We start from the raw sequence: 20,678 nt of genomic DNA on the forward strand, positions 1-20,678 counted from the left end.
GATCGGTGCAGGCACGCTGCAAGACCGCATGTGTGAGGACACGTGCAGACCATCACAGTACGCTCAATCTATCTGCTCACAACCAGCACTTGCAGCAAACGCTATGCTTTGCAAGCTTTCAATGACACCCTGTGGTATTTGATCTCTTTACATGACTAAGCATTGCGAGTGAATGAGACTGAAATTTCCACATAAAAAAGAGTAGCGATTGTTGATGGGAGACGACTCAAGAAAAAGTTTGGTGACCAGGAGAGAGGGGAACATAAATAAACACAATGACTCCTCCTCTGCTGGAGACTAAATAAACGGCCGCCTATTCAACGAGATGTGGAGACATTGAGGTGCTATTATTTACCAGCAGCAGGACACAGTGCTGCTCTGACTCTCTATAAATCTACCTTTAAGACTATGCGTAACTTTGTTGTGGTCGTTAAGCTGCGGACCTGTTATGATCGATACAAGTCAAGTTTGACTGGTTACTTTAGAGCTTGTGAAATGACCCGAGGCCTTATTTGTGTATCAAAGCATTTGCACAATGTCTCACACTTTCCCCAACAGCTAATTTGCAGTCGTTGGCCTCCACCCTGTACCTTTTACCTCCCCCGATGCCATGCACTCTCCATACATACAACCACTGTGGCTCATTAGCACCTGTGAAAAGAAACTTACACAAAAACACTCCAGCCCCCTTTTCAAGACCCTTCCCCTTCCTCCTGGCTCGTCCAGACCCAACTCCATTTCTCCCAGTGAGTCAGATGAGCATGTAGTGTTTGGTCAGGACAAACCAAGCTAGCATTTGGCTGTTTAAATGGAAATAATACTACATCCACGATCACCAACTTTAGCTTGGATTCGCTCCCTTGGTAAGCCTTGATTTCCTTAATATTTCAACCGCCAATTGTTTCAATGGCTTCAGGGAACCACCAAGAAAACCCACAGTTATTAAGAAGTAGATAAAGTGGGTTATGTTCTGTTCTGTTTCAACTTAACTAGTTGGCTGCATTGTGTTAGGTGACCTTCAATGGTGTGAAGAACTAACTGAATATGTGCTATTTAGTGAATGTGATGTGTAAAATGCAATGACAAACAGCTGTTCTTTCGTTAGCAATGTTGTCACAGTACCTGGCAGTTTTTTTAAAGAACTCACTCTGGCTGTATAATAGTAAGGGACCTTGTTGTTGTGTGTTTTCAGTTGTGTTTAGATTTTAACTACTGATCCGAGTTTCCCTCCAAGTTCTTGTTCTCCCTGGTGGCCTGAGGATTGTGGCCTCCTAATTGTGTGATGTCTCACTCAAGCGTCATGTGTTGCTTGTGTGGAAACTGACACCTTGATACAAAGCACCTCAACGCTCTTCCCCTTCCTGTTCATCTTCAAACATAAACAAACCCTTTCTGTAGGGACTTCTATAGGCAGGGGAAAGTTTATTATGAAGTTAATCCTGAATTTTACTTCAGGAGATCCGAAATTGTTAATCATTTCATTTTCATGACCTTCTGTGTTGTCTCTCTGCAGCGGTATCTAACCTTGATGAGGAGAGCAAGTGGACGGTTCACTACACAGCTCCGTGGCACCAGCAGGAGAACGTGTTCCTACCAGGCAGCAGGCCGCCCTGCGTAGAGGACCTCCACCGCCAGGCTAAAGTTAACCTCAAGACTGCCCTGCGAGGTAAGGATCATTAACAATGGACCACAAATGAGCAATACACCTAGAAGATGCTGATGTGGACGTCTACTTTGAAAGACGAGATCCAAGAGCTTCTTGATAACTCATTTACATCCACATCAACTTAATCATCCAAAAGGTTCACGCTGATATCTCGAATTGCATTCAGGATAGTGCATACCTCCACCAAGGCTGAACATTTGATTGTGTAGCTCTTAGAATAAGTAAAAGGAACACAGTTAACAACCAACACAATTGAATGGGTTTACTTTGAGGCCCAATTCCCATCCATTCATCAAGTTTGGTGGAAACGATAAACTAAATTTTGCACAGTCCTAAACAAACAAGCAAACCAACTAACGGACACAGGTGAAAATATAGTCTCCTTGGCAGAGGGAAACATCAAAAAGTCACGGCATTATAGGGAAGACCCTGACATTTTGTGTTTGTTTACAGCTCTGTGAAAATGTTTAAACTTGTCATTTGTGTTCAGCCAACAACACAACAGTGTGAGATCCTCTTCTCCCTGTTTGACCAGTACAATTAAACAAGTCAGGGCCACTGCCTTGTTGTCAAACAAACACACACACAGGCTGTCCAGTCACAACAGAGTGATTTAGTATTCTGACAACGTTCCCACAGCAGGTGGGAAGAGTAGGAAATGCTGGCACCTGGGAAAGTTGTGTTTTCTGCCCATTTGTCACATAAAGATTTGAGAGGCCTGGGTGTGTGTAACTGGATGTGTGAGTGTAGGTGTGTGTTTGTGTGTGTTTGTTTGTGTTTGTGCGTACACGGGTGGTGATTAACAGTAAAAGGCCGGTAGTTTACATGCCTTGTGTGTCAGCAGATAAAAAAGACTGAGATATAGGGCGAAAGAGATAAAAAGGGGAGGAGCTGGATGTAACCTGATACTTGCGTTTTTTAAGGTTTAGTCACCGGCTCTATCAATCACACAAACACACACACACACATACACACACTGGTTGTTTTTTTCTTTCTTTCTTTGAGTGCTGTGCTGTTTCACATCACTTCCTGCATTATTGATGTTGCTCAGTACATAAACACAATAAACACCACCTGGGAGGTGGGGTTCATGCAGCCCCCTCTTCCTCCTGTCACCACCCCAGCCTCCTGTCATCACCACCCAGCCCCAGGGGTCCTAACTGAAAGCCAACAGGTGTCCAATGGGAGCACCTGTCCTGTCTGTTTGTTTCACTCCCAGGAAGTTGAGAGTGGAGGTGACACACCCAGTTATGACTCATCCACAGGGAAATAAATGTTCTTATTTCTTAGTAATGAGATTATATTGAACGTTATCTCTAAACATATATAATTCACATGTGTCATAGCTATGACACATATTTTATAAGCTAATTTATAATTCAGACACCAGCCCCACCCGTTACTCTCTGGATAAACAGTATCGATCATTCTGAAGTTATATCAGGAGAGTGAACCTCAGGCAGCCTCTGCTCTCATGTCCGTGCAACAGGTCACTAAATTCAATGTCACCAGCACAACCACAGCAAGGTACACAAGTCTGCTTTCTGCTCTGCAAAGCAGAATAATCGATAACCAATCAGCTGGCAACATCGTGCATCCTCTCTCTATGCCTTTCGCACACTCACACAGGTTTAAACTTGTACTTTTGCAGGCGGAGTCACAGAGAATGTGCCAACAGGTCGAGAAATAATACAGTTGTATGATAGTGACCAAAGATATCACAAGAAATTCATATCAGGTTAATTGGTGATGTAATTAGGGGCATCATTTAATATACGCATTTGAGAATGAAGTTCAGGATGATAGAAATTATTAAAAAAACTTAGCCGACGTATCGAAGCTCCTCTCAGTGAGCATCTCATGAGGTGCGCGACACTGCGTATGGCCAGTTACAATGAGCAGATATGATGTGTGTGCCCTTGTAAAACTTGGATATATGCCCCCGGTTCATTTACTTGTATCAATTTTGTACTCGTCCCTCATTCACTTACCCCTCCCTCCAGTTCTGCCCGGCAACAAGCAGTTCTCGGCTCATCAGAGCTTATTTATTTTAACAACCCCTCCCCAATCATGCAGCAGCAACCATCTCAACATCTCCTGCTACCCGCCATCATCCTCATTATCAGTGTGCTTTCTTCCTAACTCCCTCTTCCACACCGCTGCCACGTCAGCTTGTGGTCACGGTTGTTACTGTACGTTCGGCGGCCCCATAAGAACTCTTTAACTGACAGTATTAAACATGTTTCCCTCCTTAGAGACAGGCTGTAATTAGCTATGGACAAAGATGGGATCAAAAACAGCATTTTGTGTTGTGATGGGGCGCAAGTGTAGTTCGACTGAATACAAACCCAAGATGCAAGATGAAAGAAGGTTTTTATATTACATTAAAAACTGTACACTTGATATCAGTGTAGACAAGAAAGACCCTGATACATACAAGGTTCCCTCTTGCAGTTTTTTATGTAGCACTTGATTATACTTACTAATTACGACCCTGCATAGAGGATGCATTATGAGACATATTCTTTGAGGGTAACGAGAAATTGACGTTGTGCAAAATGGCCCTTGAGAGAAAAGGGGGGGGGTGGAGGAGAGGGAGACAGTTCTGCCATCTGTGTGTGACAGGCTGAAACTGATACCCCCTCCTCTAGTTACTTACAAACACACACACTCACACATCCACATCACGGCCACAACACAGCAGGTGGTGATGAGAAGAGGTGTGAGCAGACACACACACTACTATACTCTAGAGTTAATAAGTATTACACAGCGACGTATAATAAATATTTCACACATCATTTCTCAAGCTCCAGCATTTATGACCTATATATTCTGAATATCTATGCACAAGTTAGCCTTTGTGTGCAATGTACTGTATATTCATATTAATTCTTATGGTTTCCTGTCTTTTACATGTATCCTAAATGATTCAAAGATCATAGCGGCTCAAATCATTGTTTTGTATCTGTGACATTTTTCTCGTTCTGTCTCCAGAATGTGACAAGTTGAGGAAAGATGGTTTCCGCAGCTCGCAGTACTACTCTCAGGGTCCCATCTTCTCTGACCCGCTTCAGTCCATCAGCAGCCTGCAGGATGACGAGGAGGATGAAAACGACAAGAAGGTATCAAACTTTAACACAAATTAATACACATAGCCGCCCAAGTATTATAGTCAGTGGTGTTACATGCATTGTTGCAGCATTGCAACTACTTGTGAATAAGACAGTAGCTGTCTGCTCTCTAGTGGTTAGAAGGGGAACTTTTATCTGAACAATAATCTTTTCACTGCTACTGTTTAGAGCCTTTTTAGTGTCTCCTCTCTTACTCTGTAATTTGTGAAGTTTTATAGTCAGCATTATAAAACATTACAGAGGAAAAGTCAATTTGAGTTTAACTTAATAAGGGCGAAACATGTAATTGGCACTATTAACCTTTTCTTGAGGTTTTACAGAGGGGGTGTATGCCAGAACACAGTTGCTCTGGACAATTTCCGGAACTTTTCTCTACTAGCCCCCTGGTTAAAATGTTCTAGTTTTGTTTTTTTTCTTTCTTTGCATCGTCATACTTTTCCGGCAGATGTAAATTTATAAACAGAGACAATAACCAGTTACAGAGGGGATGGATGGAAGGCGACAGAAAGAGAGGCAGATTTGAAGTTAGGGAAAAGAAATTAAAAAAAAAATCGTTCACATTCAGTCCTGATATTTGAGGTTCTGAAAGAGCTGGGCAGGGGGGGGGCCCTCTTTCGATGTGATTATCAGGGTCTCCTTTGTCCCCCGGAGCCTGTGGAGGCTCCCCCCCACCACACACACGTTTAACGCCAGCCTCGACCCGTGACCTCCATAACATGCTGTTGTCTTTCTGAACTGTCGATTCCCATCTCTCGTTATCTGCGTTTGTACTCTCACCCCTTCCCCTCATATAGACACCAGCCAATCCTCATCCTCTCTGCCTTCCTTCCCCCTTCCTCTCTTCCACTTGTTTTCCGCCTCTCCCCCCCCCCCACCCCAATCACTTCCTGTTGTCCCGAGGCCACTGAGCCTAACGTTGCCTGACAGCGGCTTCAAAAGAAGATACAGGGCTCACGGTTGAGCCAAAATGATACAAAATAATAAGCTGTGCTCGCCATCGAAGTCTGTATGATTGAGGGGTTTTACCCATCATTCCCGCCCCCCGTGTAGCCTCCCACTCATTTACCCATCTATCCATGCATGGTCAGTACGTAAGCACTTAGAAGTCATCCTTTCTAGCCAGTCTGATGGTTTGGATTGTCAGGATAAACAGAAGTGGAAGCAGGGACCGAATGCTGATGTTATATTTGGGAGCTGCAGGAAAGATCGTCTAAAACAACAAACTGAGACCGAAGATTTCCCCACCAGTCGGGTTTCTTTTTTCAATGGTGGAAAAGCTCAAGGTCAGTTTAGGGTGATGCAGAAAAGCTGAGGATTTGAATGGATTCCAGGATGGTTTTTTCGGCTCAGATGGAGGATGACAACTTCACGGAATTTAAACTTTACATATAAATAATTTGCTCAATCTGAAACTAAGGTTTTTCTTTCAACTTAACTGCTCAATTTCAGGCCTTGACACTGCAGGAAACCATTGTTTTCGGTTTCTTCTTCGCAGTAAATTTGTGTGTATGTGTTTGTGTGAAAACAGTTTTATGCATGACTGAGTCTCTCGCTGTTGCTCGCTTGCTTTTATCTCCAGCTGCGTCGTTGGTTTACTCTGATCTATGCTTGTGTGCGAGCGTGTGTGTATAAAGTGTGTGTGTTTCCATTTGGGTTTGATTGATCGTGAAACATGTTTACCGCACCGTAAGTTTCTAAAGGTCGCGGCAGTGTGGTATATTAGAGTCTGTTTGCGAAGTGTCAATAGATCCTGAACAATCTGTCAGGGACAGTTTTGGAAAATTAAGTTTTATAATATTTTATTCCACTTCACCTTTTCTTATATTCTTTTGACATTTTGCTCTAATACAATATATGAATAAGTTAAATCTTTGTTTTCCATTTCCACCTAATCATGTTTCATCTCTTCCACCACTGTCACTCTTTTCCTTTCGTGTCTTTCTTCCCTTTCGTGTCTTTCTTCCCATCTGAATTTCCCTCTCCTCCTTCCATGTCGTCTAAATCACTTGTCACTTTTCTTCTCTGGCTCTCGCCTGCACTCGATTTCCATTCAATTAAATCCCTTCTCCCTCTCTTTTGTCCAGTCCATAGCTTCGGCGGAGGATGATAAATCCCAGCTCTCCATGAGGCCTCAGACCCCACAGGGAGGAGGTGAAGGGTCTGAGGTAGACGGACAGGTGATATGGAACAAGGCCCCACCCCTCCCCACACCGGAGGAGAAGATGAGGCTGGCAGCCCAGGCCGTGCCCACAGACATAGTTCCTATCAACGTCACAGGTATGTCTCCTGACGACTAAACTCATTAAACTATGTTGTCCATGTCCAAACCACAAGTCATTAGCAACCAGTCCCCATTAGTGGAAAACACACATCCTGGTCTCTAGTTCCATATTGAAGAGATATATCAAACAACATAGAGTTTGATCTGGCCTCCTCCGTCCACGGTGTCTAGACTCTAACATTAACCATCCCACCATCAATCACACATTTTGTTTTGTTTGTCTAGAGGGAATTTTCTGACATTTGATGATGTAGATATCCCCCCAAAAAGGTGGGGTTTGTGTTCAGCAGATCCAACCCCAGATTGGTTCAGGGGCAGGAGATTAAGCCGCCAAACAAAGGCAAACCTCACAAGGAGGTTTCAGATTCAGCAATGTTTTATTTGTGCAACTTTGACCTAGGTTTTGGACAACCTCACCTTTTTAATATCGAGACATTCTCCAACAAAAAAATAATTGGAATCAACTTTTTTAAACATTGTATTTTCATTTTATTTTATTTTCCTTCTATCGCTCAGTAAGGCGGCCAAAAAAGCCAACTTGTCAGACTGTTCCTTCAATCTACCCTCTGTGAATGAACGGATATAGACTAATCAATTACTGTACCCACTCATCCACAGAGGGACAAAACTGTATGTGTCAGTCATGGGTGTCTGCCTCCTCTCTCTGTGTATTTATTCCCCCTCCATCGTGCTTCTGCGAGACTGACCTTCACCATCTTTTGTGTGTTTGTGTGTGCGTGTGTGTGCGTGTGCGTGTGTGTGACAGCTTATCCTAGGGTCAAGGCTTTTCACCGACTTTATGTCATATCACAGGGCGTTTGACAGATGCACACTCACACATGGCAAAAAACATGTCGAACACAATTCCCTTGTTAGCAAGTCTGACACACACATGTATAAACTGTAAAAGTATGGCATCTCAGTCAGCTCTATTGTTTAATGCAATACATTAGAGAGAGTGTATTATTGGATATAGATTCACATCTGCCACGCATGTAAAATAGTGCAAAGATTCAAAGGTGTCAAGACCAATATATCTGTGATTCCATTGCCCTTCAGTCACTAACGAGTCCTTAATGCAGTCCCTCTCCCTGTAAATCACTGTTTTCTTCATCTGCAGTCACTTTCGATCACTGTGAAGATGAGTGTTAAAAGAAAGGAGAAAAAAAAGAAAAGACCAGGGACCTTTCTGTCACTTTGAGGGGAAACACGTGATAGAACGTGATGGACACTATCTGCCCTCATATCAGTTTCTATTTCCCTAATGCCTCCGCGCAGTCCCCAGTGAGTCAGAGAGACGAAAGGAGAGCGGATCATGTGTGATATTGTTTTTCCTTTAGAAGACTGGACAGTCAGAGAAGGATATTGAGAGCAGTTAAAGACTCTGTGTCTGTGTGTTCTTCATCATTCTGTCCTGTGCATGTGTGATAATGGCATGTATTCCATCTGTGTATGTTTCCACCTCAGTAACTTGTCTTCAGGGTTGGAATTTAAACCATCGGCCATAAAACATTTTCTTTACAAGCCTTTGTAAAGAATCACTCTACAGCCATTTTGTGCTCTTAGAATTAAGGCAGTTTTTGGGCACATTGGCTCAGTTCAACCAAATAACAAATCATTTCTCACCTATCTCTTATAGTATCTATAAGAGATAAAGTCTACATTTCTAAAGTTTCCAGTAGAATAATTGTTTTCTTATGCAGGACATATTCCTTATGAAACCTGTACACTTTATAGTTTAAAGTAGCAATCCGCATATCGAGATACAACAGAATGAAAGAAGTGAACGAATGTTTCTAGTCATTTCCTTGAGCTGACCCTTTATGATTCCTGCCCTGTTGACTTTGCATGTTCCACTCAAAAAGAAAACCAAAAAAAAACCAAACCCTCTGCATGTTGTTGACTTTGTTCCTCCTGACTAACCGACTGCTGTTTGCCTGTGTGTCCGCCTGCCTTGCTCTCGCCCTCCCGGCTACCAGGGGCAGTGTTTGACCGACAGGCGACCATCCGGCGCTCCCTCATTAATACTGACACCGTGTCCCGCCGGCCCAAGAAGGTCAAACGCAGAAAGACTATATCAGGGCTGCCTGACAACATCAACTGGGAGCTAGGTATGGATCTCTGTGGGGCTATGTGTCGCCCTCTACTGTCCACAGACCCGTAGAAAACACTCTGAACAAGCATTCCTCCTTCTTCCATTACTTTCCTTTTCTTTTCATCTCCATAACTGGATTGTGACAATGAGCTCCACCCTGCAGTATTGTACAGAGAGAATTGCACATTCAAGGCCTCAGTGTTGGATGGAGGCCCTGCAGCTGTTCAGTATTTCTCTCTTCCACTTATTCACAAGGGTCCTTGTGTTTTCTCCTCCACCCTGTTTAACTAGTTCCAAAGCCAGGAAAGATTTATGAAATCCTTTTCAGTACTTGTTGTGGTTTTTAGACTTGTTGGAAAATCAGGTCATATAGGACACTCTAAGTGCTGCGTTTAACATACTACGTATTGTGTCATAATCCCTTTGGGTCAAACTTTGTCCACTCTCATTTATGTGAATTGTGTGTCTGTGGCTGTGACTTAATCCGGACACCATATTGATAATCTCAGCATGTGCATCTTACTCACATGTACTGATCATGTACTGACACCCAAAAGACCCCTCAACCCTCTTCTTCTGCCCCTGTCATTTTCTGAACCCTGAACCCACCGAGCAAATGAGGAGTAAATAACAAACATGTTGGTTCTGGGGTCTCCCACCCTTAGTTACTCAGCTGAGCTGTGTGTTAAGAGACTCTAAGCTCACTAAGCTGACAGTGTGTTGCGCTGACGGCTCCGCATGGCCGATGTTTATTTACAAGTCTCGGAGCAGTAGGATGACAGCGGTATTTAAGAAGAATGTAATTTCTCTCCTCTGCGATAAGATCAACCGATAGGGGAAAGAGCTTTAAAGTCTGGTTAGTGCCCGGCTGACGACAGCGCCTGAATGTCATGATTACTGGGCCGGGGTAATTGCCCCAGTGCTTCATCCATCCAACCCTGCCTCCCTCCTCCTTTTGCTCTAGTGCTGCCTGCGAAGTAGACCTGCAGCTTAATCTATCGCAGCAGCAGCAGCAGCCAAGCTGTCACTCCAGCTTTTAGCACAGGAGGAACAGCAGCGTGTATGTGTGGTTTAGAGAGAGAGAGCGGGAGAGAAAGAGCGAAGAAAGGACACAGGAGTGCGAATGTTTTTTTCCTCGAACATGAGCATCAACAGGAGAGCCGCCACAGATGGGAAACACACTAGAAATCTTTTTACGTTTTACAGCTCATTCTTCAAATTGTTTGTTTAATAGCCGGTATGTCCTAAGCGTCTGTGACCTATTCTCTATTTCTTTGCATCTGCATAGTCGGCATGTCCTGTCCTGTATGTCTACGCTGTGTATGCATGCATGCACCTGTGTGTGTATATTTTTGTGTCAATTTATGTGTGTGGGGTTTATTTGCTGCCTCATTCTTAACCAGATGCCTGTTCTAGACCACAGGAGAAACATCTTTCTATCGGACTTAGCCAGAGCAAGAATAGCAGGGGAAGGGAAACAGGGAGTCTTTCTCTTCTCTCTGTCTCCCCTCATATCCTTTACTCCTTAATGAAGAAGACCAGAAGTTATTAACACGCAAGACAGGATTGCGGCAAATCAAATTAATTAGCGTCCCCGTGACCACAGTTTATCCAACAGTCAGGTCAGAGAGCAGAAGCTATTGTGGCTAAAGAGGTTAGAGAGGAAAATAGAACCGGAGATAGTTTCTATCAACCACACATTCATCTTGTTTTCTATCTTTTCCTTGACAGCAGCAAAAGGACGTGGTGGAGAGCTCCGGCCTCATTCCATGTTCATCCCGGGACAGTACTCCACTTTGGGCCGAGTTCGGAGCGTCAGCTCAACACTCTCACGCTCAGTCACTAGAGACTCAAGCTGCCAAACAGAAGAAACAAAGGTCGTACCACCGTCCATGAGAAGAATCCGGGCGCAGAGAGGACAAGGAATTGCTGCTCAGATGGCGGGCATTTCTACTTCCTCCTCGACAGGAAGTATATCCATCGCCAGCAGTGACTCCTCCGGGATCTTGATGCTGCCACATCAGTTTAACGGAAACCCTTCCCGTTTCCACAGTCTGCCTCGACCGGGAGCCAGGGTGTCCCTCAGTGCTGATCCCATCTACAGCAGCACCCCCATCAAGTCAGAGGAGCAGACAATGACTCAGAGGCAGATTGGAAAGCTTCAGGTTGATAATTCAGTGGTGCACATGAGAAACGCCCCAAGGACAGGAACTCTGCCCAGGCCCAAGTCTCAGGAAGTGAGGCGGACACAGTCGAGCGAGTGGGGTGGGGGTCCGGCGTGTGTGGTTTCCCCACATGCCGCCTATTCCACCTCAGTCATCCCTAATGCCACTATGTCATGCTCCACTGAGGTCATCACCCTCAACACCTCCGGTCTGCACCCCCAGTCCCCGGCCTCAGTTTATCCCCAAAACCGACCACTCAGTCTGGCTTCTCTCTCTAGCACTGACCTTATGATCTCCAGTCCAGCAGTCTTCAGCCACAGCTCCACCTGCCCAGCACTGGCCACATCAACCCCCACTCATACACCACAGGGTTGTGGTCCGGCCGGTGCTGGACCCGCTAGCGAGTCAGGGCACTCGGACAGCAGCATACACAGCCATAGCACCTTGGCTCCGTCGCCTCAATCCTGTCTGCCGGAGGAGCAGTGGATATACGACACGCCAGAAAACGTGGTGGTCCCTCACCGCACTCTCACCTCCAGCTGCTCCACTCCCATCAACCAGCTGTACAACAGCCTGGAACACTCTTCCAGGACCACTACTGATTCCAGCTCTGTGTATTCCCAGGACAACGATGGATACTTCACCTCTATGCACATGGACTCTGGCCTGCGCTCTCGCAGCCATGGCAGTGGGCATGGCGCAGCAGCTGGCCGGGCCACCAGACACAGCATGTACGAGTGCCGAGAGATGGCCAATCAGGAGGACTCTGCAAGCTTGTACAGTGATCGCTCTCTCTCCCGCAGCATCTCCCTTCGCAAGTCTAAGAAGCCGCCGCTGCCCCCGGCCCGTACCGACTCTTTGAGACGCAAGCCTGGAGCGAAAAAGCCCCTTGGAGGGGTTAGCGCCATAAGTGGTGCTAATGAAGCAAATGGTGCCATGCTTAATGAGACTCTAATTGCCAGTTTGCAGCAGAGCCTACAGATGGGGCTGAGGGGAGGAAAAGGAAAGGGCGCTTCACCGTCTTCACCCTCTCACAGTCCTAGCAGTGACTACGATGACCCCTGGGTACTACGGCCACGCAGTCAGAGCAGCGTGAGCGCGGGAAGCTCCGCAGCATCACTTTTAGCAAATGCCAACTGCGGCGGTGTGTCTAACGTGTACTCACTATGCCACGTGACGCCTGCTCACAGCGAAACCAGCAGCCTGCGTTCCGACTACGCCGATTCCTGGGGTTACTACATGGACTACCCTCGTAACCATGGAGACCAGAGGGCACAGACCCCTCCAGCCACAGACAACATGACAGCTGGGCCTCACATGGGCGAACTACAAAACGGAGGGGAGATCCACAGGAACAGCCAGGCGCCAGGAGCTCCGGGGCATGAGGGAGGGGTGGCAGTGAAGCCTAAAACTTCAACTTCCTCTCCGGACAGGGTGCACAGACTGACCTCCCCATCCAGCGGCTACTCCAGCCAGTCCAACACCCCCACGGCCGGGACCCCGGTGCCGTCGTTCGTCAGGTCCATGTCCCCCTCCACCCGGCCCAAACCCAGAGTGCCCGAGAGGAAGTCCTCACTCCTCTCCTCGGTGTCCATGTCCTCCTCTTCCACCTCCCTCTCCTCCAACACCTCTGACTCGCTGAAGAGCTCAGGTCCTCCAGCACCGCCTCCACCGCTCGCTCTCTCCTCCTCAGCTCCCAATACCCCACTCAGCCCACCTCCACCTTTCCCAGCCCCCCTACCGCCAAGTTCGAGTGCAGGATCCACCACACCTCCGCCAGCTCCCCCCTTGCCAACCACTCCACAGGGAACTTCTCAAACCCCACTTCCTGCTTGCTCTGTCTCCCCAGAATTCCCTCCTCCCCCATCCCCTGAAACACTAATTCATCCGAGTTTGTCCTTCAATGGAAGCTTCAGTCCCCCCCCACCTCCTCCTCCTCCTCCTATGCCCTCCTGCGGACCCCCTCCACCTCCCCCACTGCCTACTTTTTCTCCACCTTCTTCCTCCCCATCTCTTATGAAGGCAGCGAAGAATGCAACCAAACCAGCTATTTCCAGCAGCCCCACAAAGAGCGCTAAGCCCCTGATTACCCCGTTTGCACTACAGAGCATTCAGCTACGCTCAATCAAGCGGCAAGGGAAGGAAATTAATGGCAAATCAGACCAGACAACAGCTCAGGAAACTGGGGTGGACCTCCCTCGTAGTCCACAGACCCCAGAGAAATCTAACTCCCAGGAGTATCCCACTGTGATACCCGTGTTTAACAGCTCACCAGAGGATGATTCGCGTAATTCCTCACCGTCACCTGTGTCAAAGCTCTTGGAAGAGTTGACCTTAAACTGCAATATCACTGAAGACGCACCAGATAGTATTGTCTTAAATGGAAAAGCTGAGGATCAGAGTCACTTTCTCTCAAACGGAAGAGTAACAGATGAAGCGCAGGAATCATTGCCAAGCCCCCCAGAGATCTCCCAAAGCACGCCTGTCAAGCAGAAGCCCCCAGCCATCTCCAAGAAACCCAAACTCTCTCTTCTCCCACAGTTTAGCTCCCAGCTCATCAATGAACAGGCTCCAGCTCAGTGTGAGGATACAAGCAGCCTGTCCCAAACAGAGGACCAAGCAGACGCTCTGCAAAGAAAGACAAAGGAGGAAGAGAAAGAGAGGGAGCAACAGGAGGAGGGGGAGATTTCAGAAATCTCTGAACCATTAGCAGAGAGCAGTGAAGCATCCACAGAAATCCAGGACGAGTACTGCATCTCTACTCCTGCAAGCCAGGAGACGAGTCTCCACAACGGGCCGTGCACCAACGGAGAGGCCCACGAAGAGGAATACGAGGAGGGGGATGGAACAAGCAGCACGTCTGGATCCATCAGCTCCAGGGAGGACGACTCAGGTGTGTTTCCACCACATTTAAACTAAGAGATGGAGAGATTATGTGATGAGTAAAGACCAGTTTTAAGTGGTACAGGCAAAACCATTATATTCGAATGAATTAGACCAGCTTCCTATTTTGTTAGTAGTGATGCCGCTGCCTGTGGCCAGCTCCTCGAGCAGCCGTGAAATTCATTTTGAGCCTAAAAGCAAAAGAAGCCGAACTTTAAACCATGCGCTTTTAAAAGGTTTGAAAACTGTGAAAATAGCTCAGGAGAGACGGCTTATCACTGGGACAGCAGAGCCGCAGCTTGAATTTATCCGCTCTTACTCACTCTCTTCCCCTCATCCTTTTCATATTTTATTTGCAGACATCTCTTATGGCTACTGTCCCTTCATTTTTTCCCGCATTGTGTTTTTCTCTCACACACACACACACACACACACACACACACACACACACACACACACACACACACACACACCTCCACTGTCTCCTTGACTCATGTCTGCTCTCCATCCTCATTTCAAAATATCAATTTTAGCCTCTCTGCCGTTTCCCTCCTCTTCTCTGTTAAACCTCTTTTCCTCGGCCCGTCCCACTCCCCTCTCTCTCTGAGGTAAGCGGGCGAGGGAGGGAGGGGTGGGAAAGTGTCCCAGGGGAGATGCAGTCGTTGTTGGTGGGAGCAGGGGGGGAGGGGCTCCGTCATATCAGAGGGGAGGGGAACGGATCTGGTAAGGGGATGGAGGAGAGGATGGGGGGAGAGTGTATAGAGCGACTGCCTGCAGCGGCTCAGGCAGTCGAAGCGCAGATTTGAGCGCGGATGTTGGAGGGAGGAGGAGGAGGAGAGAAAAGAGGCTGAACTAGAGGAGAAGAAAGGAAAGAGGAAACCTAGAGACGGGACGAGAATGTAAGGGGACAGTCCTGCACCTCCCCGGTAGCACTTCAGATCTCTTACCCTGCCAGGTTAATGCGACAGGACCCTGGATTCATGAGCATGTGTGACCTGAAGTGTGTGAGTGTGTGTGTAACTTGTATGTTTCTCTGTGTCAGGTGAGGTGTTTGAATCCAGCTTGACTGAATCGTCTCCGGCCCCGTCGACCAACGGGGCGTCTAAGGGGAACATGGTAACCCCCTCTCCCAACCGGCCCAGAACCACAGAGGACCTCTTTGCCGCCATTCACAGGTACTGAGATGCACTTCTCTCTTTCTTTCTTTTTTTTACGCCTCCTGTTACTTCATCATCTACTCCCACTTCTCTGCTCCTCACCGGCTTCTACTCCTGCTCCATTATTTATTCCATGGAGCCAGTTCATTTTCCCTCTAGTGCTCTTTCATTCCAGTTTCTTTATTTGTTTGTGTTTCTCTCTACTCGCCCCTTCTTCTTCTCATCTCCCCCCCTTCCCATAAACCACCATGTATCACCCTGAGCTCCTCCTCCACTACCCACCCCCCCCCGTCACCCCTCAACCCATGATTTCTCTTCTTCCATCTCAATTCCCCTTCTCTCCTCTTCCTCCTCCTCGCCTCCTGCTCCTCCTCTTATTGCCCTCCACCTCTATGTCATAACTTTACCCAGCACTGTCCCATCTGTGAGCGTACACATCTGTCAAATCGCTTCCCTCTTGGGTCTCTCAGCCCAGGAGAAGTGAGTCTTTATCTGAAGCCACGTAGAGGCAACCATTTAGGTCACAACGCAGTAGTCAAAGGTTTATCGACACATCTGTGTTTGTGAAGTCACATCGTCGCTGCTCATTCTCGGCAGGAGACAACGCTGTTGCTTCATCCATTATTTAACTACTCAACACCCTCTGGTCCTAATCTAGGTTAGAGGCCATTGGAGAGATCGTCTTTTTTTTTTCCTCTTTCTCTCTGTTTTTCTTCTCTGCGGTATCTTGACATACATTGCATACGTGCCCCTTTGCTTCAAAGGGAGCACGCGCATAAATTTATCATGCAGCCCGCCAGTTTGTGTTTCACGGTCACGTGCGGCGGCAGCAGCAGCCGGGACTTCTCTTGAGCATCACAGGATTTCATTTCTTAGGATTTCATTTCTGCAGGCACCAGATTGCAGTGTGTATTTATGGCGCCCGTGTCATGTGTGCAATCGTGATTTATTATGTTATTGGATGGGAAGATTGTGCAAGTGCACACGTGTAAACCTCACGGTCAGGTTGAGTGTTTACCACACGCTTTGCTGAGCTCCTCGCAAGTGAAGAACATCATAACAATAATTTTGACCGATTTCTGTGGAAAGTGAAATGGTTCTTGGTTTGAATCCCAGTTTGATTAGGATCTTTCTTCGTGAAGTTTGCATGTCCGGGTCCTCCGGTGTCCTCCCACAGTGCAGATTGGGATTTGGTTAATTTGAGACAAGGGACCTGACCATGGTCTACCTCACCTCTCGCTCAATATCAGCAGTGATTGGCTCTAGCTACCATGTGACCCTCAAATGGTTAAGTAATATAGATAATGAATGCATAGATTTTTTTATACAAAAACCTTGATATGCAGGTCTTTAGATCCAGACGACCTTCCATACAGATGCTATCTAATTGATCCCTTTTCCTCTAATCCTTCCCCTCTCTGACGTGGTTCCTCTCCCCCCCTCTCTTCTTCCCTTAATTTACCATCATTTCACTTCCACATATCTTCCCTCTCTCAATCTTCCTCTCTCTGGGAAAACAGAAAATGATGAAAACCTTGAATGAAATGCGTTCACACGGCTGCAGCAGAAAATACTACTCGTCCGAAAGGAGATGGAAACCAAATGAAATGCACAGCCCGAGAGTTCGATCGAGCGCTCAGAGCGAGGTCTCGTACTGCAGCATATAGTTCACCTCGGGAACAGAGATTAGTATCTCCTGCCTTCTGTTTGTCCGTGTGCATTTTGTGTGCCGTATGCCGATGTGACTTGGTCTCGTCGAATGAATTCAGGTGTGTGAGACGCTCGTGTAAGTGTGGGTCTTACATAATACTGGTGGGCTAATGTGGCGAGAAGGCTCTCGGGGGAGGACGCGAGATGGAGGTTGAATTTAGGGCAAGGAAACACATTTTGCAGAAGGCAGACTTAAACTCTGACACAAACCATTTGTGTCCTTCAGGCCTCGCTCTCGTTTGACCTTCTACAGGTTATTTGTCCTCTATGGAAGAAATTATTCCTTTACATATAATCTGAGGATCAAGGATTTTGTCTCGGGGCGCCCTCCACTCCGTTCCACTGCGTCAAATCTCTCCCATATCATACAATCTATACATTTGTTATCATTTCTGTCCCCCCCTCCTCCCCTGTGCGAAGGGGACGTACAGTGGGTGGGTGCATCCTGTCTAGAGAGGTGCAAAGTGGCAAGTAGCCCCTTCCCTTTAATTAGCAAGCCTTGTTTCTGCCATGCTACCATTGGATTATCTGCAGTAATCCCACAGGGCAGCCCCCTGTACCACAGATTAAAAAAGATGTTTCCCTGCTACCCCTAATCCCCCCATATTCTGCCAGTTGCAGCTTTATTGCTCTGCTGTGGTGCAGGACTTATATGGACAGAGTAGGCTGAGTGGTGCAGTCAAATACTCTGATACCCCATGCTGGGAGGAGGCTGAATTGTTGTTGCGTGATTAAAGCTGCTTTGGGCACTTCTCCCAGTTTGTGTTTTTGATTAATTTCATTGTGCCGCCTTTGAGCTTTTTTCCCGTTGCAGCGTTTGCAGCTTCTCTTGTTTAAAAACCCATTGGATTGCTTTTTAAGAGAAATGTGTAATTTCTTCTGTTCACTGTCCTTTTCTCTTCTGAGCATCCTTACAGTTTTACTTTTGGGGGGATTTGTGCCGTAATGTGTGATCGCTGGGGGCAGAGCTGACACATGGCAAATTTGGGACAAAGATTTGAGGCGTGTGGGACGGGTGTTTTAAGTGTAAGCTATGACAACACATAGCTTATTTTTCTTACCATACATGTGACCAGCCTTTCTGCTCACATGTAAGAAATCTCATATGCTGCAGCCTCGTTTCAATTTGAATAATTTACTTTGATGTTCCCATTTCCTGACAAAACGGCCCCAACTCTTGCATTATTTCCTTATAATTGATTTTCCTCTTTAATTCATTCAGCTGCCCTTCAGTTATTTTTCTCTTCAAAAAAAATAGAATGAACCTCTGCCACTCATTCACTCCGCAGCATTTCTACAAGCACGTCATTAACCTGTCCACATCCTTTCCTAGGTCGAAGCGCAAGGTCCTGGGTCGCAAGGAGTCAGAGGAGGACAGCTCTCAAGCTGGGACCCACCCGCAGTCTCCCCCCACCACCCCTACAGCCACGTCCCCGGGGAGCGTGTCCTCTTTGTCCCGGCAGACGAGCTCCATCCAACGCAACCTCCGCAAGTCGTCCACCAGCAGCGACACGTTCAAGGCCCTTCTTCTCAAGAAGGGCAGCCGCTCTGAGACCAGCTTCAGGATGTCTGCCGCTGAGATGCTCCGCTCCACTGACCCTCGTTCCCAGCGGCCGAGGTCGGACTCGGTTTTTGACTCCCCTGTCGCTTCGCCCTCCCCCCCGACCACACCACACAGCCCCTGCTCCTCCCCCGGACGCAGTAAACGGGCAATGGACGAGTGGAGCCGCTACGAGGCCCTGGCTATGTCCTCGCCCCCGTCGTCGTCATCGTCCTATCAAATGAGCGGGTACAAGTACGGGCGCTCTCGCACACCCCCCTCTGCCGCCAGCAGCAAGTACAACGCCCGCTGCCGGATCCTCAGCAGCCCAATGACAGTTATCTGCGAGCGTGAGGGGGAGTTGGCTGAGAGCGAGTACGGAGACACGGCAGAAACTCGGTCCGCCCTAGCGGTCCGGACTCTCCCTGTGCTCAGAGGCTCCAACGGCACTTTATTTGATGAGAGCAGCAGCTAAAGAGCAAGGACCGCCCTCGAGCCAGGGAGCTGAACCCATTGTAACCAGGTAGGGGGCATGAGCCGGTAGGAGGCCCTCTAGACACACCCTCCTGAGCCCCACCTCCTCGATGCAGCCTCTGAGGGAGCGGACATGTGGGGTCCTGAGGTAAGAGGTCGCCCCCCATCTTGGACCGAGCTGAACTTAGCCTGAAGTGGAGAAGTGGTCGTGCTGCGGCTTTTTTGCGATTCTCCCGCGATTCTCTCCCTCGTTTGGTTACTCACCCTTTGTTTTTAAAAGAATAGTGTTTCTTTTACGCCTGGTGTTCTTAGTTTGTTTTCTTTCTGTTCTGCTGTTTTTCATTTTTACTCAACCCTGTCGAATTACCCAACAAACCGTTAGTTTCTCTAAGGGAAGAGGTTCAGGTGGCAAATCGGGGTGAACAGAAGGAACCGAAACAGTCACAAGTCGTTTGCGTAACTTTGCTGCTGTGGTGCTACATAGCTAGGCAGTTGGAAAGAGTGGAATGTAAAAGGTGTGCTAGGAGCTCGCCTCGAAGATTTTCCTCAGCTCCTGCTTCTCTCCCATTGGCTGTGGAAAGTGTCGGAGAGGGAGCGCCACCTGCCGGCCAATGTTGGCGTCGGAGCTCGAGAACGTGTGGTACAACTGATGGCTCCACGGTTAAACTTCAGTCACAGTTAGCAGCAGGTTTTTTTACTTCTTGCTCTCGCGGTTCAGTGGTTTCGTTTGCAGAGCTGGGGTGTATTTTTAAAAATAAAAGGTCCAGAGAAAGTGAAGAGGGATCACTGCTGCCCCCTAGTGAGAGGGAGGAAGTGGAGGACAGCGGCACAAACAAAAACAGCAGATTTACTCTATAAAAAGGCTCATAAATCTCTATCGATTAACTTTTAGTTTGTAGATTTTGCACTGTGCATAGGTCTTCTCTTTGTTTGTGACTTAAAAAGTATGTTTTTAAAAGATTGTTTTAATAAAAGCAAGTGATGTCAAGACTTGTGTTCGAGTTAACAATCAATCTGTAAATGTAAAAAAAAAGCCAGAAAGGACATGAGATGAAAAGCTGGTGCTGGTCTCTCTTGATCGCCTTGGTCACCAAAGAGCTGAGGCCGTTAATCTGGACGTGAACACATTCTGAGTGTGTTGGCTCATCACACACAACACAGACACACACAAAGCCATGCCACTGTTTGCTGAGACCTGCTAGAAAACCTTTTAGGGCTTAAATGAATCCTAAAATACCGTTGACATTTCTACTCAGTCTATCCCCTTTGCGGTTCTACATGTTCCTGTACATACATAGACAGAAAGAGGAGTTCTACGAAACATTTTCACAGAATTTGTACATTTTTAGAGCCCTGTGGTAGTAAGGGAGTGGTTTCCTATTTGTAGATTATTTATTTTCACATAGCAGGCTTGCAGCTCGGTAAACCGGTCGACAAGCAGCGTGATGAAAGGCGCGGCTGGGGGGGGGGGGCAGGGACACGTTTACTCCTCTGAACCCCCCCCTCCCAGGCCGCTTTGTTCTTTAAAAGGGTGCTTTTTAGAAAAAAACAGCAATCATGTCAATATTTATGC

At 47.2% G+C, this 20,678-nt stretch overlaps 1 protein-coding gene across 6 annotated transcripts in view; it reads left to right on the plus strand.

Moving 5' to 3' along the window:
* nhsl1b (NHS-like 1b) overlaps window positions 1-20,093 on the plus strand; it is a 91,500-nt gene extending 71,407 nt beyond the window's left edge. For 3 of the 6 annotated variants that reach the window (XM_062410865.1, XM_062410867.1, XM_062410869.1), the window contains exons 2-8: window positions 1,514-1,666; window positions 4,664-4,791; window positions 6,885-7,077; window positions 9,061-9,192; window positions 10,908-14,234; window positions 15,267-15,399; window positions 18,425-20,093. In XM_062410865.1, the coding sequence (XP_062266849.1) occupies window positions 1,514-1,666; window positions 4,664-4,791; window positions 6,885-7,077; window positions 9,061-9,192; window positions 10,908-14,234; window positions 15,267-15,399; window positions 18,425-19,106 (4,748 nt within the window). In that variant the 3' untranslated portion in view covers window positions 19,107-20,093. The remainder of the gene's footprint in view (window positions 1-1,513; window positions 1,667-4,663; window positions 4,792-6,884; window positions 7,078-9,060; window positions 9,193-10,907; window positions 14,235-15,266; window positions 15,400-18,424) is intronic. The other 3 variants (XM_062410866.1, XM_062410870.1, XM_062410868.1) reach the window with 2 other exon arrangements.
* The last annotated feature ends 585 nt before the right edge of the window (window positions 20,094-20,678 follow it).

The sequence above is a fragment of the Platichthys flesus genome, chromosome 18 (genome assembly GCF_949316205.1).
Source record: "Platichthys flesus chromosome 18, fPlaFle2.1, whole genome shotgun sequence".
NCBI lineage: Eukaryota > Metazoa > Chordata > Actinopteri > Pleuronectiformes > Pleuronectidae > Platichthys > Platichthys flesus.